At 38.7% G+C, this 18,868-nt stretch overlaps 1 protein-coding gene and 1 long non-coding RNA gene across 10 annotated transcripts in view; one reads left to right on the forward strand and one right to left on the reverse strand.

The window, feature by feature from the left end:
• Nucleotides 1-18,868, forward strand: part of LOC134161009 (uncharacterized) — a 379,533-nt gene that overhangs the window by 16,098 nt on the left and 344,567 nt on the right. The window lies entirely within an intron of this gene.
• CTBP1 (C-terminal binding protein 1) overlaps nucleotides 1-18,868 on the reverse strand; it is a 249,659-nt gene that overhangs the window by 9,631 nt on the left and 221,160 nt on the right. For all 9 annotated transcript variants that reach the window (XM_062613506.1, XM_062613509.1, XM_062613504.1 and 6 more), the window contains 5 exons: nucleotides 17,162-17,306; nucleotides 13,206-13,412; nucleotides 7,173-7,387; nucleotides 3,165-3,295; nucleotides 1,016-1,143 (listed from right to left, as the gene is read on the reverse strand). In XM_062613506.1, the coding sequence (XP_062469490.1) occupies nucleotides 1,016-1,143; nucleotides 3,165-3,295; nucleotides 7,173-7,387; nucleotides 13,206-13,412; nucleotides 17,162-17,306 (826 nt within the window). The remainder of the gene's footprint in view (nucleotides 1-1,015; nucleotides 1,144-3,164; nucleotides 3,296-7,172; nucleotides 7,388-13,205; nucleotides 13,413-17,161; nucleotides 17,307-18,868) is intronic.

The following is an 18,868-nucleotide window of genomic DNA, read 5'->3' on the forward strand; positions in this document are numbered from 1 at the left end:
ACAAGGAAAGGCTACTGTTAGTGCTTTTTGTATAGCAGAGCAATGTGCTGGCACCAAACTACTCTCAAGGTGACACAGATGGCCCTTCATGTCTGCAGAGCATTCAGTGTATATTGCCAAGGGGGAAACAGCAAAGTCCTACTAAAGAGAGAACATTAGTGCTTAATGACTCATTTTCCAGTATGAAAATCCTTCCTTTTATTTTAGGCTACAAGGGATTCAAACCAATGCCAAATGGCTCACTCTTCTCATTTTATTTATTAGCAGTGCATATTCAAGACATAACTGTTTTCTCTTATGTGAACAGTTTACAATTACATGGTAGTTATATAACAAAGGGACTCTGCCCTTTAAAATGCCAGACGTCTTTAGCAATGCTTTAAAGAGAAGAACATCCAAACCAGAGTACCCTCCCAACGAAACACTGAAAACTTTTCTTTGGCATAGAGAACATGTTGTCGAGATATAAGCATTAGTGGAAACAGCATGAAGCTCTAGATGCTTTATCTCTGAACATTACAGCCTTAAAAACACTGACATTCCAGACTGTCCTCCAAAGCAAATCTGAATGAACTTTAGAAAATACAAAAAAGCCAAAAAGAAAGAGTAAAGGAGACAGAACTGTTCATGACAAGTCTAAGAGGGCATATAGGAAAACCTATGAAATATACCAGCAAGACCTGGATGACTTGTGGTCAAACCCATCAATAGCTAATATTTACATGTAACAAGAAACAACCCCAAAAGTGGATTTTTCATGTATAAGTACATTTCTGTTACATGGAAAAAGTACTTGTTTTACAGTGCCTGCCTTCTCTTTGCAACTGCAATGAACCTCCAAAATAATCTGCTCCAGTTCTGAGAACAGACTTGGTATACCTGCTCATTTTTACATTCCAAACACTGTAAGTGGTAAAAAAATCCCTAAGGCTGGTTCATTTCAGTACCCTTCAGGAATGAGGAAGTTTGTTAAAAATAAACACACACTGAAAGAGCCAATAAGGTGAGTTAGTACCTGTGATCGCCCTTCGGATCTCCCGTGCTGCTTCCTCCCGCATCTCAATTGAGGCTTGTTCACTATACCAGGCTGCATGCGGCGTACAGATCAGGTTTGGTGCATCCTTCAAGGGGCCCTGACTAAAGCTAAATGAAGATTTAAAACAAGATCAAATGACAAAAAAAAAAATGGGGGGATAAGAGGAAGGATCCAGACAGATTTGTACATACAGAGATTAATTTCTACAACAGAAAAGAACTGCATTTCTATTCTTTGTTGGGTTTGGTTTTAAGTCAGTTAATTTAATACACTATTCATGTTATAAATAAGGAATAATCACCTCTCATAGACTCAAAGGGTACAACCTAAGTATAGCAGCAACATTAGCTTCTGTCCAATGCACTTACTGCTATCTACAGCCACTGCCACTCCAGTTCTGATACAGAAATATGCATAAAGCAAGACCCGAAATCAATTCAGGATGCCACTCCATTTGTCCATTTCAGCACAGTTGCTCTGTTCTCCTAAGATCCACTTGGATAGTTACTTTCAACTATTTTTTCTTTCCTGCTCCTTTATAGAAGCTCCACAGAAAAAGAAGGAAATTCACTTTACAGATTAGTTTTCAGGGAAAGCAATGAATCTGTGTAAAAGTGCCATTACAGATACACAGTAAAGAAACTGAAAATAATGGAAACTTGCTCCTCCTGTTTATTTCCAGTTTTAATAATCTTTACAGTCAACTGTAACAACAGAAGAACAAATATTTTAAGACAAAAGCGTGCTTCCAGAGTTGGTCATGATTCATAAAATGATAGATTTCATCTGTAGCTCAATAAACATCAGAGTATCTGGCAAAACTCTTGAATACAGAGTTGCATGCTGCGACCAGATAGACATGCAGCACTGAAGCCAAAGGAAATTGTGGCTGTAATCCTGCAACTGAATCTCTGCAGATGGCATCTCCATGCAGTAAATGGGGCTTCCTATAGCTGCAACGTTCTGCTTGTGCGGATCAGAGATCTGAATTGGTAAGAATGTATGTGGCTGAAAGTCCCTTGAGCTGTTAGACTATGGCTTTGCACAGCACTACTGCATTGTAATGACTACATTCTGAAGTAAATGAAGGCAGGGTATGCATAAATAAAATTAAATATTTGTGATGCGGCACTGTGTCTCAGTAGATATCAAAATTCTACCTAAAAGGATGCTATTCTGTTTTTTTAAAGCATGTTGCCCTAATAGAAGGGACTGTCCTCTCTCCACTCCTCATAACCTGCCCTCAAGTCCTGAATCTGTTCCTCTTCAAAAAACTTCTGTGGATTGTTCCAGTTAAAATTAACATTTCTCTCTGCCCAGACTGAACAACTACAAAAGGCTTGTCGCATGCAAGCACCAAGCTACAGCAGTCTCATAACTCACAAGTCAGTTTCAAGACTCAAGGACGTATCAAACAGGCACATTTCTGTTGCTGATACTGTAAGACCAACACCACTTTGGAGGGTGGTATATTTCTGCCTAAAATGCTGGACTTCTCAGTGTCATCCAAAAACTAAGGGTTCTGCTACCAGCTCTGCTAATGACAGCAGAGTTACAGCTCCCCTGATAAAAGGTAAACCAAAACAAAACCTGCAATCTGAACATCTTTCTCTTAACTTTTTTTTTGCCATGTATGGCTTTCCTGCAGAGGGAATCTGGACAAAAGCATGTCTTTTCCTCCAGAAAGGTGTCATAAAGTAGTTATTTCTCACACCACATCTCAACTCTGCCTCTGAAAGAGTGTTCAGACATCAGTGTTAGCTGCCTCCAGAGCTCTATCAATGACAAAAGAGGACTCCCCTCAGAGGCATAACACAAAGTCATGTCGAGGATCTGAGCCCAAGTTCCTGCTATTTCTGCTAAATAAACCCACTGGATTTTCATTTATTTATTTTTAAGGAAAGGAATTAAATCTTGGATGTCACTTTTTTCACTTCTGATCACATACAAAAGCTCCATCTACATTTGCATGTCCAGTGCTGCACAGATTCATGTTGCTTTACTAAGGAGTATTTAGCTATCAAATGAAGGGAAAACTCAGTTTACTTGTTGCTGTTGATTGTATCATGCACTAAGACTTAAAAATAAGAAAGTGAACAAAATAAAAAGAAAAGAAAAGGAAAAGCACCTGAATGGTTCTGACTCATGTACATCTAAGGCTGCCCCTCGTATCCTTCCTTCCTTCAGGGCCTGTGCAAGTGCTTTTTCGTCTACTAACCCACCTCGAGCTGTGTTGACCAGGAAAGCCCCTTGTCTCATCTAGGGAAAGTTAAAAACAAGAATGATGAAATAAAAATAAATGAAATAAAATCGTTGTGGCATTATTTTTTTTTACTCAAAAGAAGCATCCATTACAACAAAGGCTATTCAGCTGGTTTAACCTGTAACAGTTGTCTTCCCTTTCCATTGAAAAGTACCACAAAATCTGATGCTTCTAACATAAAATGCTATTTCACAGCACTTAATAACCTTGTTTCTTGTAAGCAGTGTCTTTTAATAGAAGCGTTGTTTCAGATATTGTGCAGTAACATGATCAAAAGATACCACTGTGCATATGAAAGTGACAGATCATTTTATGCCTTTTGATTTCACTGTGAAATTGCATGAGACAGAAACTACAGCACATTTAAACAAAGTCATATTCTGTGGTATTCAGCTTGCAACTCCCAACACAAATAAAACCCTATATGAATTTTTCAGAAAAATCAATGGTTTTGGATTTTCAAACACTTTTCCCTTTAGTTGGCAAAACACTGCAGATCTATGTTTTATTTATTTTTGTTACTTCGGCTTCCTCCTCCCTGTGAGGCTTTTCAAATAAAGGTCTAAAGAATTCTCATATTATTCAATTAAAAGGCATGAAAATGAATTTGGTTGAGAACACTGTGTGCCCAGGAGAGAAGCTGCGCTGTGCATTGTGCAGATTAGCATTATCGATGATGCTATGTGGGGAGAACTACAAGAATTTACACCATAATATATCCACAACTTGAAAACAAAGTGGCAGTTTAAATAAGAGAGATGGGACAGAAATAAAGTAAGTTACTACCTCCTGCTGCCAGCCACCCTAATACTTTGTGTCTTTCACCAGCTGTCTCAAACAGAGCTTCTGATCGCAGAAGCGTTTCTGTGCATGGATGTAAGCATATGATGAGCGGGAACCATGGTGAAGATGAATGATAAAAATCTCATTTTGTACTGACACCATCTTTCACCATAAGAACAGGAAACCCGAAACATTTTGACATTGAGTCAACTACTTGAAACCTACACATCAGACTAAAGCTTATGTAAATGGATCCTCGCTCTGAAAGACTGATTCGAAATGCCAAATTCATGAAAAAGGTTTGGATTAAAGTCAGCTGCGAGATTTTTTTTTACACGAGATCATAGGAAATATTAAACAATTAACATGTATATGCTCACAGTAAGGTGATTAGAAAAAAAAACCATCATATTTTACTCACTAGGTTTAGCGTGGCCCTGCCTCTCTCCATTTGCAGGCTCTTAGGGCTTACAGGAGAACCCTCTATTAGACTGTATAGCAAACCTAAAGTCCACTTCCAGGAGCAGAACTAAGGGATACTTCTTTCAGTTTTATGTTCATTAACTTGGGAAGTAGAACAATGAAGAAATGGGGGCATGATCTTAAGTTGGTCTAGTAACAAGACGTTCCTGATGGGAACCATCACTGCATCTCCACTACTTAAGTCAGCTGTGAGAACTAGATCAGCACTAGCACAGGAGGGCTCACCCAAGTGACAATCACACCCGCTGTGCAGACATGCCATACAGGCTGGTGGGAGCTCATACACACTTGCTATTTCTGTGCTCCCGCAAATGGAAGATTTAAGTATAGCTGAGTGTATTTATACGCCCTTTGAAGGACTTGAAACTTTTAATCAAGGTGAAACCTGCTAAACTTTTCTGTCCAGTCTTAATAACCTCACTTGAGTTTTCATTTTAGGACTATTTACAAAACTCTGAAGGCAAGTCCAAATCAAACAGAGCATAGCTGCATACATACATTCTAATGGGAATGAATTGGGTGACTCATGATAGACTTTAAGGGTGGATGCAGCTAGAGCTGACCCTTAACAATAAGTGGAAGCTTGAAAGAACTGGCCAGAACTGCTGATGGCTGTTAATTCACCTACGCTAAACTTGCATCGCTGCTTTAATAACATATTGTGTTCAAACTGCAGTCTTTTTCTTAAATCTGTAAAACTAAAACTGACCTCTGCTCCTCTTCAGAGCACTTGATTACCATGGGTTCAATAAACACAAGCCTGAAGCACTTCTCTGAGCTACTCTGGGGCTACAAGGCCAAGCAGCACGGCTAGACAGGATGCTGACTAATTAAAGGGAAAAGCTACTGGAAGACAAGACCGACACCAAACTTTCAAAGACATTTTAAGGTTATGTAATTTCAGACTCTAAACAAAACTCATGGTGAGACTGTAGTGAAATGAGATGCATCATACTTCTCTCCACTTTGTTTCAAAATTGGTTATTACATGAGCATGAAATATTGGATGAAAGCAGCATGGAATACTGTTTAAATTCACACCTGTCAGCCTAAAAAAGCTACTCTGCATTTTTTCATGCAAATACAGAAGATCTGCTCTACACAAACTAAGCAGTCAGAGGTGTTATAATTCAGTGGTTTTCATGCCAGTTGCTATAATACAGACTGCGTCACCCAACTTTTATCCAAAGCAAGAACTATCTCCTAACATTTTAAACCTTGCTTTAATCACAAAGGATAACAGATAGCAACATAAATGCTTAAGACATCCCTTCTGGTACAGACTGTATGATACGCATTGAATTTCAGATGGTATCTCTCAGTCTTAACAGGTTTTGTCTGTTTCACTGATTAACGCACTGAGCCCTCTACAAAGCTCATCGTGCTTATCCACATCCACTCAAAAACTTCCTGTGATCCACTGGCCCAAGTTTCACAGTTGGCTGTATAATGAGCAACCACTGCTAAGCTTCCAGACAGCTCCTCTGAATGCAAGGTGGCTCTGTTTGGCCCTAGATGTCTGCTTGCAAAGACATCTAACCATGTAATAACCATTAAATGTACTTGAGCACACAACAAAGAAAAGTGTTCAGGGCAGGGTGACAAAACTCAGTTCTCTTAGAGATCTGTATATTAAACTTCTTAATATTTTAAAACTCAAACCCTGATTTTATGTTGGGATGGACCTGCGAAATCCCTAAACTCTCAATCAAGAAATGTGTTATATTAACAGTTTTATGCCATGATCCTACATAACTGTGGAACATGTTCAGTAACTGCTTCAGTTGTCTTAAGTTCAAGAACAGTAAGTACAAACTATTTGTCAGAAGCTAAGCAATGATTTTACTGCAAGAGTGCAACTGTCACTGTTACCAACACATACAAATACTGCATACATAAACAACAGCAAGATCAACTACTGTATCTTAAGAGTTTCTTTCCTATACACTATATATATCTACATTCTGACATCTCAGCACTGTATTTGTTACCTACACTGAGACTGGAGTCAGAAGCTAGACATTTAATGAAAAAGCTTACTACGAAATTAGGCAATAATGCAGCAGTTACTACATCTAGGTTTTGAAATTATTTTACTATTACCTAAAACTTGGGAGAGAGATTAGTACTAATTCCAAGAAACATTATCTTTCCAAGTAATGCAATGCTGCAAATGCAATCCATCCATGAAGTGCTCTGTGAGCATCAGGACTGAGCACAGGGGGGAGCCATTTAGTCATAATCTTTAAATTGCATCTAAGAACTCAAACTGAGGATCATGAGTGAAAGGCAGAATTGCTACCTGTAAAAGGTAAAAGAAGTAGCTACTACAAGACATGGAAAAAGTGCTTTTACATAAATGCAATCTGAGCAACATTAAGAAGAGCAAATTATTTCCACAACGCGATGTTACTAAGCAAAAAAGACAATAAAAGCAACAATAAATGAGCCACCATCTATTCCCTCATCTGTTATAAACCTGCTTGATCTGAGCAGCAAAAGGGAAAGAAATTTCTTTCAAATTACTATCTGCCTGTTTAAGCAAATAAATTCTACACAGTGTCAGCAACCAGCACTGGTACAGAGGGCGCCCACAGAGATTATTACCTGCTTTATGGTGAAGTCATTGATAAGATGATGATTGTGTTCATTCAAGTTGCAGTGCAGGGTAACACAGTCACTGTGGAACAGCAGGTCCTGCAAAGTGCTCACCCGCTGCAGTCCCAGAGCACGCTCCATGCCATCTGAGAGGTATGGGTCATAGAAAAGCACACTGAAGCCAAAGGCTTTGGCACGTAGCGCTACTGCTTGCCCAACACGCCCTGGAACAAGATAAACATGCAATGAGAACAGATGTGAAACAGCTGGTGTAAGGTAGCCTCCTCCTTCCCACTGCAAATGCTGGTACCAAACCATACTGTTTTGCACAGTAACTGGAAGATGATAAAAATGAGGTGGCTCCCATCCCACTTGAAATCATCAGTGAAATCAGAAACATTACATCTGGGCTGTTTCACACTACCCTGTTCAAAACAAAGCACCTTCTGCAACTGGAGATGTGAAATGCCAGAAGATGACACGTAATCTGCAATAATCTGTGTAATACAAGGGCTTGCCTGCTGGGCCTGTTTATGGTAAAACACTACTGCTTGTGAACCCAGCCTGCCAAGGACTTATCCTTACCATGTCAGACCAGCTGGCTTTAATAAAAAGCTATAAAATTAATCCTCAAAAATGGATGCAATAAAAGAGAATTTGTTTAATCTGAAGCTCAACCATTCTCAATGTGTGCAATCTCCTTTCTGAACTAATATTTTCTTTCATTTTGAGTAACACCCTTTCAGCATTAAAATGCCTACAAGAATCCTGTCATCTAAGGCTTTAAAAAATACTGTATCCATCTACCTAAATGATGAATAAATACAGTCCCTCATATGGCTCCTAGTTGAACAGTAGTGGGGTATCATTTGCTATTCACATTGGCCTTTGTTTTCCTCTGTTCCACTTTCCTTACTGTCATATTTCAGAGTTGTGCCTGAAACTGCTGTATGGGCATGACTCAATACCACATGCCATCAGGAGGTGTGTATATTCCCTTGACTACCAGTAAAACACAGAGGGCAGGAAAAGTGAGTACATCCAGTGAGCAAGGGTACTGAAGAACTAGAGCTAACATACTTTTCAGGTCAGAAGTCTACACACTAGATACTCAGTTTAGAGTATTACAAACGTTAGATAAAGACACTTCAAAAGCATAATTCAACACAGCATAATAATCACATCTCACTTGAAAAATAAAAAGTCAACAAGCTTTCTTTTATAACATCCACATTTGTTCAAAATTGAATCAAGAGAGGGAAATCCCATCTCTTTCCAATTGTGCTTGAAGGGATTTCCCTCTGGTTTTCAGTTTCTCCTTGAATACACTTAAGAAACCACGGGAAGAAAGGTTTTTTGTTGATCATTTAACCTGAACACAGCAGTTCTGCAGTGCTTACTGACTAATGTGCTTGGAATATTAAGCAGTATGTCAATCTGATGGGGGCTCTCTGCTTTCTTTGAGGACACCAAGTTAAAATACTCTTCAAAATCTTTTATTTCAATACTTGTGTTTATTTGTTTGCTTTCCAACCTGGTTTTTATAAACTTGAATGAGACCATTTTCAGCACAAACACTGTATTACTTTCCAGACTTTTGGCATGTTCACAGCTCAAGGAATCAATCACACAACTGTAAACTGTTTTATAAAACAAAACATATAGCTTTTACTGCAGCTCCATTCATTTTTCACATGCAACACTGTTGTCTGTTCTTCTTTACACTCTTTACAACACTAATACCTGAGGAGATTCACAACAGTGAAATCTCTTACAACAGACTCTCCAGTTAAAGTTACACTTTCTATTCATTGCAACCAGGCTAATAAAGCAAAGACTTTAGTTGCACAAGCTTTCCTTCTGAAACACTCAGAAACCACATGCCAGAACTGTCCTATTACAATTACTTTATGGGATAAAACTCTTCTGCAACTGGCAATTCATATTTGGTCGTAGTCATCATAAAAATACATAGGTGGGCACGTGTTATTTGCCTATTCCTCTTTAAACTACAGTCAGACAAGACAGGACAACCACGAACCTACAACACTTTTTTTTCCTTTCCTGAAAAGCTACAGAACTCTCTCAGGCATTAAGAAGGGCTCAAAAGCTACCTCAGCACATCAAGAACAACAGAACAGCACACAAAGCATCCCACCTGCAGGACAAGTCTGTCTTACAAGCACTTACAATTGCTATGAACAGTCATGGCTGCTTCCAGCAAATGTAAATTCTGAAGTTTACAACATTAATTTAATTTTTTAGTCTGCAGTGTGGGAAGAATGTAGAAAATATGGCAAACAACTGGAAAAAGAAGCAGACAGGAACACAAGCACAGGCTTCAAAGCCACAAAGTCCTAGCAAAGCCCATGCATCATTCCAATCACAGAAGTGTGAAGAGAGACTGAAAAATGCCTGGGTCTCCTGTAACAATCCAACCCATCTGCCCCAAGTCTAACTGTTTGTAGGTGCCTCTGACCCTCACCTTGCCAATGACCTGATTTGAGGGTGACAGTACAGTAGCTGCAGCTGAAAATGACCCCTGCTCCGCTCTTTGTCAAAGAATGTGCATCTCATGCTGGTATTACAAAGTTCCACAAAATTCCCTTGATACTGTGGAAATGCTGATGACCTGCCTGCACACTTCCATGGAAGGAAAAAGTGCTTTCACTTAGCAGCTCTTTCCTGCCTATGCAACAGTAATGGAGAATCTGGGTAATTTTTCCTCCCTCTTGGAGAACTCTGAAATGTGGAGAGAGCAATTTTGCTGTATTTCCTGCTGAGCACATTAACAGAGCTAGTGAGACCGCTAAGAGTACATCATTTATTGCATAGTAATACCACCCAACTCTCAAGCCTTAATATTGCCTGAAAATGCAGACTGGTATTTTGTCCAACATCTAGTTTAACGTGGGACTATTGAGGGAACAGAGCAGGTGAGGAAAGACAAACTGAGCAATGACATTCGTTGCACTGTGGAGACAGATGTACTTGGAGGAATTTCACCTCTCTTGAGTGAGGAAATGCATTAGCTATTAGTCACCAGCATTTGTAACTGGGAAGGAAAAGGAAGGGAGTGTGACTTCAGTGCCTTCACTGCTATAAAATCATCATTACAGAAGAACCAGTTCCAGGTACCTATCATCCAGGTTCTTACAGGCTGCTCATAAATATTCTCCTTTTGAAAGAAAAACACTAAATATCTAGATATAAGGTGAAAAGGTAGCTTCCCCCCCCCTCAATGCAGGGCTTATTATCCACACTTGCGATGCATCACTTGAAATATAGGACACTGGATAGTAATAAAGATTTAAAGTGACAAAGACAGCCGTTCAATGATGTGATATTATTATTTATGTAAGGCTCAAAGAATCACACACTTCATAATGACAGAAAGAAACACAGGCTCTGCCCTAAGGAGCTCAGAGGCTAACCAAACAACAAAACAATGATGGATGGTATCCTACAAGCAGATGAAGGAGGTATTATGTTGTTGAGTCTCTGCTTATCTTCAAGCTCAACATAAGCAGAGGACGAGAGATGGGGTTAACTTTAAAAGAGAAGCATAGAGTAATAGGATTAAGCAGGACAGACCAAGTGTCAAAGCAGGAATATGCATGCGAGAAGGCAAAGAAAAGAGAGTGGGTGATGGCAAGAAGAAGGCAAGTGAGTCATGAAACTTGGCTAGACCAGTGGATAAGGAAGTGAGTAGCTGAAGGTTTGGAGGGAATGACTATGTCCTTCCCTAGCACAGAGACAGGCAAGAGCTAGAGTGTTTCTCTTTGGCAAAATGAGAGAAAAGCCCAGGAACAGACGTGAAGAAGGTCTGGAGTTAGCATTTACAGCAGCAAAGTGATAAATTTAAGCAACCCACTGCTGAAGAGACCACGATTTCAAGACAAAAATAGAGAAACGTAGCTGTGGTTGAGATACGAGATGATCTCAGACACACATTAACGAGAAAGCACAGAAACAGCGACGCTGCCGAGAACTAGAGAAAGGGCCTTAGTAAGAGATGACGAGAATCATTAATTTTGTGTGCAATACATTCACTTCTCAGCCTCTCAGTGGTGCATCACTTCTGACGTTGACATGTCTAAATAACAAAGTAATAAACTGAGGCAAAACGACAGACATAGGAAGAGGCCTCTAGTAGAGAAATATGACCTAAGGGCAACAGCCTTTTGAAGGTGGTTGTAAATACACATTTTAGTCTGAAACTAGAGACAGGAAGCCTCTTGCAATGATCTATAATAGAAAAGAGTGTATCACAGTCCAAGTGCCTGAAGTGCTCAAACGTAAAGCCTAGTACAGCTCTACTTCTGTATCTTCTAAGTCCACATTCTTGTCCTTCATTAACATATAGCAGTTTGTGAGAACAGGTCAGTATTAAAATGTTGTGCCTATTCACATGCATGCACAAAAAGAAACAGTGGAAGTTTTCCAAACTGACTTTAAAACTTAATTTTCCCTGAAATTATTAATATTCTAGTGTAGGAAGAGACATAGAAACAGTAAATGGCTAGATAAAACGGTTAATAACTGTGACAGATGTGCACCTTTACAATCAGATTTTTCTAGCCTTTTAATATACTTAAAACATGATTTATATTTAATGATGCACCCAAAGAGCTTGCTTTTTAAAACTAAACCCCAAACCTAGCATTTTATGTCGCTTTATGCACATATTGGCAATCTGATTATCCCTTAATTTCTCTGTAGTTTTCAGTCAGTCACTGAAAAGCAACACACACAAAATTCACTTAAGGAAATCAATAACCAATGATATTTTTTTCTAATCTCAGTCTGGAATCTGTGCAATATGGGAAAAAAAAGAAGGAATGCCAACAGGACAGCCACCTCCAGCAAATGTGCACAGAGGATGTGAGCCAAGGTTTGGGCTTCAAAAAAGAGGTATGCATTTCCATTTTTAAACACTGCAGGTGATTGTCTATTATTTATGTACAGATGCTATGACTGTGAGTGCAATGATCACTGTGTGTTTCAATGAGGTGCATAATTACACGGGTATAGATTTGAGAAAGCAACTTCGTGACTAACTTCTTGAAAGTCATATTTTGAAGGCAATTCTTTTGACTGTGAAGATGTTTCTGGTGTGTTGCATACTCATTTAAATGAGTACTATGTAACTCCAGTCTATTTTCAGCTTCCACAAGTAAAGAGTTTGTAGCTTGAGTTATTTGACAGCAACGTGTAACTGGAAAAGTCATTTAAGTGTGATGCCTTGTTGTCAAAGTTGTATTATTAATTCCTGTGGATGAATACCACAGCAATTACATCCACAGTCTATCAGATCTCTGGTAAGACAAGCACATGACTGAATAATTTTTATATAGAAACTGACTTGCTTGTTTTTCTTCCCTACTTCTGAAACAGACAGTAATTAATTCATCTCAAGTAAGCCTGTCCATCTGTTAGATGCTGAAACACATTTAGGGCCATTCAGAGAGGTAAGTAGGTGATTTTATTAGGTCTGGAAACATTTCAAACTTTCTTGCATATTTTTTTCCTCTCATTCGAGCTGAAATACAATTTCAGATGCAGCTCAACCACACACATGAAAGAACTGCTCTGCAGGCTGTTACTGCAGCAAAGGCTTTTCAGATATGTTAAAAACAGTATAAGGAAAAAAGCAGAAACAAAACCAGATATGACAGCAGACTAGAAATAAAACATATACATTGACACCAGTGACACCAGGCTGAAGCAGCAGGATCCTTGTCCTGGAAAAGGGAATTGATGGTGTCTCCTCTTAAACAAGTGTGCCTCACATCAGCGAATACAACAACAGAAAGCTGTATGGAAATTCAAAGAATTACTTAGAGATTATCAGCAACTAAGTTCAGTTTTTCTGAGGGAAATGATGTCTAAGGGACATATATTTGAGATATATAAACTCCAGGAATGGCTGACATGGAAATGAATGAACTAAGTGTTCAGTTTTTATAGCTCAAATCTTCTTCATTTTGTTTAAAGCAGTGAAAGGTGAGGAGTATTAAACCACCACTCAAGCCAACTTACCTAATCCAATAATGCCCAAGGTCTCCCCTCTGATCCTGGCAGCTCCAGAAGCCACTTCCCGAATCTGTTCAACGCTCTGTACTCTCGTGCCTTCTCGCAAGGCCTGGTGTAGCCAGGTGGTTCGCCTGTACAGGTTCAGAATGTGGCACATGGTAGAATCTGCTGTTTCTTCTACAGAGGCAGCTGGCACATTACACACTGCGATCCCTGCAAAGAGTGGGGGAAAAGGATACCAGTTGCCAAACATTCCTTACTTTTTCATATTGAACAGCAAATTCAGAAGTATGAGATTTAAATTTACAGATTTAATTTTGCCCAAATACTAGGTTTCTGACTGTAATGGCAGACAGAATACTTGACATAACAGTTGACAAATACACACAAACATATTTTTTTTCTGATTTTTCTATTACTATTTCTTGTGTTTTCAAACTAAGGCAAACACTAAGCAGACCACTGAAACCACAAAAGGCAATACTAAAGATGTCAGACAAGTTTACAATGCAAGTCTTGGTGTTTTACATGCACACTGAATTAGGTGTTTTGGACAGCAAAGAGAAGTCTGCCTTGCGCTCAAAAGTGAGGTTAACGGTCATTGTTACAGTATCTAACTATACAAGACACCTTAAGTATCTATACAAGTTCTAAAGAATATAAAATCATCATGACAGCTATTCTTATAAAGACCTCACAGGATGACTCTTAGTATTTCCAATTCACGTATGGGTAATCATGACACAGGGAGGGACAATTTGTTTTGTGTTGGAAACGGGTTTGCACAATCACACCAAACAGAATCCAGGTCCTTTCCCGGTCTCTCAAATTAAGGAGATAATCCACCTAACTGTCATTAGGCACTCAAGTATTTTTCATTTCAAAAAACACATCAGGATTGTACCTGCATGCAAGTTACACCATTCTGCTTTTTACCTTCCAGTACTCAATACAGGGCACTTAAGCAAAATGGTTACTTCAGAGTTTGTGTCCTTTCTGACTTCTTTCTCTTTACTCTATTTCCTACATGTTCTCTCTCTAATCAGCAGCTCCCACAAATGTTTGTCTCTCAGTTCTGCTGACTGAGATCACAAGCAGTGTAATTTCATGGTGGAGAAAAAAAGTGTTTTGTATCCTAAAAAACACCCTAATACAGTTTTCACTTTCTAGTTGTTCGGGTTTTTACATAAATAAATATTCAATGAGTCTTCTGCTAACGCCAGTATAGCTTATGAAGCAAGGAAGAACACGTTCTCTTCAATAATAATAATAACAGTAATCTGACAAATAATAAGCTCATACCATATTTATCTATGTTTTACATTCAAATGCCTTCAGTCTGCTGCCCAGTACTTTTTTACAGCTTGCTTTACATCGGTAAAAAACAACATGCAGAACATGCAGAACTGTTTTTCTTTCCTCTGCTGTGGAGATACAGTGTCTGCTGAGTCACTGCTCTTAGACTTAGAAACCAAGACAAACCAGCATCATTTGATGGAATATTAATCTTGCCATCGTGCTAACATCAATGGTAGCATGAAAACTCACCAGTTTTTCTTTGACCAGGGAAAAAACCACGAGTGGGGGGAAAAGTGCAAGACTGAAGAGTAGCAACCCTTTAAGTGCATTGTATGAAACAGCTGCATTTGTTTATACAAAAAGTCTTTTCCATGGAGGAAAAATGCAGGTTTTAGATGGCAAAACAAATTTAATAAGCATGTCTCCTGATAGCTGGCATCAACAAAATAATGCTTTAAAGAGAGCTTAAAGAGTTATATTACATATTTGGGAAGGGAAATAAATAACTGAATTCACTGGACACCTTCCTCCCTAACAGGTTTTCTTACGAGACTTGAGGAACAAAAGTCAAGTAATTTCTCTCCTAAACCGTAGGAATTTCTTTTTCCCTCTGGCCCCTAGCTTTAAAACCAGCTTACTTCTGAAAGGCAGAAGCATGGTAAACCAAAGAGAGTATCAAAAGAGGGGCAAGGATATGAAAAGACATTTCACAGGGGAAAGGACAGCACACTCCTATCGCATGTCCATCACTCCTATGGTCCCTTCCCTTTCCCCTTTTCACACCACTTTCAGTGATCTTGTGCAGAGGTTCAGTGCTGAAATGCTGGAAAATGCAGGAGCCAGTGGGCATCACCCTGACTCCCACTTCATTCGCATCCAGCTACACTCACAACTTGTACATACTTTCCAGTCAACAATTAATAAAGTGGAGAAAAAGCAGACCAGATCGTAAAGTTTTTATCCAAGAAATATGTTTTCATGCATTTTAAGAAGAGTAAAAGCACTAACATGAGACTAATACTTCACAGCAAAAGTTGGTAACAACCCCGTGAGGCAGCTCTATGACAAATAACTCAAAAAGTTACTATGGAAGCTCAGGAATGTGTCAGACTTTGTGGTCTATACACTGTATTTCAAAAGTGAATCAAAGCTTTTTAAAGGAGCAATTAACTCTCATATTACCTCCTTGAGATGCATATTATTTGCATTAGGTTCAACAAATGGAAAGTGATTTGTCCCTCTTGAGGTGAGTTACTGTTTAATTCCAAGCATTTCACCCTAACTATTAAAATGAGACCTTTTACACTGTAAAAATTCCAGCATTTGCTGGCTTCTGATAGAGGACAATTATTTTTCATAAATACTGGAATGCACAATCAAGATGGATTCCAACTGCATAACTCAGTCTAATCGCAACATAGGAACTGAATCATTAGGAATGTGGCCATTTAGCATTTCAGACAAATGAGAATTTCCCAAATCTGCTGTACTCTGGCTTGAAGCCTTATGTGGATGCATTTGAATTATAAGCTTGGGTTACAGTCCAGCATGGAAACTTGCAGAAACAAGCCCACAAACCTGCAAAGCTTTTCCTCTTACAAGAGATGCTCCACATAAATCGGGCTGGTCAGGGCCTTTGATATGTACCTAGATTTTGGCTTTTGATCTAGGATTTTACCCCAGGCCAATCTCTATGTATATATGTGTTTTCTAGAGCTCACAATGCACATGTCTAACTGTGGCACTATTTACAGTATGCAGGAACACAGCCTTGCAGACTTTTGGACTTGGTCTGTTCTTCATAGAAACTCACAAAGAAGTTGTTAGCCTCTGCATGCTGAGCAAACTACACAACCATTAAAACCAGCTGATTATTTTACTATCATTTACTGATAAACAGATCGTACTACATCTCCTCACTATAACAACGTTATTATTAGGACTACCCACTGTCCCATTGAAATAAATACCTCCAATATCTTCCCAGAGCATAATGGGAAACATACTTGGTCACCTCAACCTTAGAAAAGAAACAAAGAAAACATAGTGGTAGTCTGACCTGGAGACTATAGCTAAGAGATGGTTTACCTTAAGTAAGAAAAGTACAAATCAGATTGTTGCTTTTTTACAGTGAAACACCAAGCACCATCTCCTCAAAGCTCCAGTATCTGAATTCATTCTGAGGTAGCAACAACTAATTCTCCTATAAAATCAATATTTCTACTTTATGGAGTGGTTTCGTACTCAATCTCATGCATCATAAATAAGTCTCAGACAGCTGATAATGACCCTCATTTTTTATTCAAACAGTAGTAGTAGTATGCCATGCTGAGGGAACTGTATTTTGTGATTAGATTACAGCATATGTAGTTAAAATATACAACCAGGGTGAAAAAGATAGAGCTGAAAAATTATTCCCATACTACTTGAGTTTATATTGAACAGGCTGATTGCCATCCTGTCGCAAAGCTGTTAATATTATCACTTAATTAACTAATGCTAGTATCTCCATAATGATTTTGCAACACTTTGATGAGAAAATTATACAGCTTACATACTATGTTAGCATAAAATATACAGAAAACATTAATGCAAAGACTCAGACGCTATCAGATTTCTGGAGGCAAGCATAACATGTAAAATAATGTCTTTAACAGTCATACCTAAATCTCCAGCAGATTTGATGTCAATATTATCAAAACCACTGCCAATTCGGACAATTATTCGAAGTGCTTTAAATTTCTCCAGGTCTTCTCGTGTTAAAGTTATAGTGTGATACATCAGTGCACCCACTGCTTCATTTAGTACCTATAAATAAAATGGAAGAAAAAACACTTATTTGTTTTCTTTCTTAGGATCTCCTCTTTATCACATATACATATTTTCAGGTATAAAAAGACTGTAAAAGCATTAAAACCAGGTCTTTCATTTTAAAGGTTATTTCTCCAATTATCTTCCAGTCTCTTGTTAGACTTCTCCATCTGATGTATCTGTTCTAGCCTGATGAGATTAGCTTTAGAAGAACTAAGTGGCCAGTATTTGTGTTCTTATTAAGAGGGAAAACTCTTCTCACTTCACAGGAGATGCTCTGCATTACTGATCCCTAAGTACAAGCATCACTGGATTGCATCTGCACATGCAGAGGAAAATACAACATGGTAGCAAGCATTTTACGCTTAGGCAGCTGACATTCTGTTTTGAATGCAGTCACAGAACAGTATCTCTTTACCATACACACAGTGGTACAGGCATTCACCGTGCTATTAAACCACTTGATACCTGAATAGAAAACATGAAGCAGTCATTACAGAACCCTTAGACAACAGAGACTGAAATCTGTGAATTCATACATAAGAACAAAGTGTTTGTCCCTTTACTTTCTTGTACTACAGCTAATGGGAAACTGGATGTCATATAAATTGGTATAACTGGGGTGTCAAACTAGACATTAACAAGAGAAAAAAGCACCCCTAAGAAATGAGAAACTGTAGCAAAGCAAAAACGTTGCAAAAGAGAAAGAAAGAAAAAAGAGAAATAGAGAGACCATGCTAAAAAAGCAAGTATAGAGAGGATCTGAAAGGTCTGAAACCACAGAATGGTTTGGGCTGGTAGGGGCCTTTAGAGATCATCCAGTTCCAACCCCCTGCCACAGGCAGGGGGACTTTCCACTGCAGCAGCTTGCTCCAAGCCCCATCCAACCTGGCCTTGAATACTGCCAGGGATGGGCACTGGGCAACCTGTGCCAGGGCTTCACCACCCTCATAGTGAACAATTTCCTCTAATATCTAATCTAAATATATGCAAATTGGAGAATTTCACTTCTCTAAATGTCTACCTTCACTGCAGTACCCAGTATCCTCTTCATTCTATGAGATGAAACCCATGCACAAATCGTTTCAATATTTAAGCTAGCTATAACAACTTCAAGAGGCTCCTATGATGCGCTTCACAAAGTTCTGCAGAGGCTCTGAATTTCTCTATTGAATAGACTTTTGGGTCTGGTACATATACAGATTCTGGCATCTGAGCCCTTTCAGCTCATCCGAGCACTGAAATTGGTGGAAGCTAAGATCTGCAGCACTAATTTTTGAAATTAAAATACAGGAAGAAAAATCTTTAAAGAAAATAAAAACCAACTCGGACTATGAAAGAAAACTGCTTTTTACTGAACACCTTACCAAATGAGTTATGCTATTTCAACAGGTGTTCCTGGATTGGTTAAAACCCCAGTTTTAAGTCAGATAAAGACCAGAATCCTTTAAGCAGAATCTGGACTTACTTGGAAAAGAACTTGGAAAAGAAAAAAAGAAAGAGAGAAATCGCACATCTTTAAAGAATGTGGCTACAACGTAATTCAAAGAACAGCTCTG

This window comes from Pezoporus occidentalis, unplaced genomic scaffold, assembly GCF_034315485.1.
Source record: "Pezoporus occidentalis ecotype Australia unplaced genomic scaffold, CSIRO_AGI_Poc_V1 ctg168, whole genome shotgun sequence".
In the NCBI taxonomy this organism is placed as follows: domain Eukaryota; kingdom Metazoa; phylum Chordata; class Aves; order Psittaciformes; family Psittacidae; genus Pezoporus; species Pezoporus occidentalis.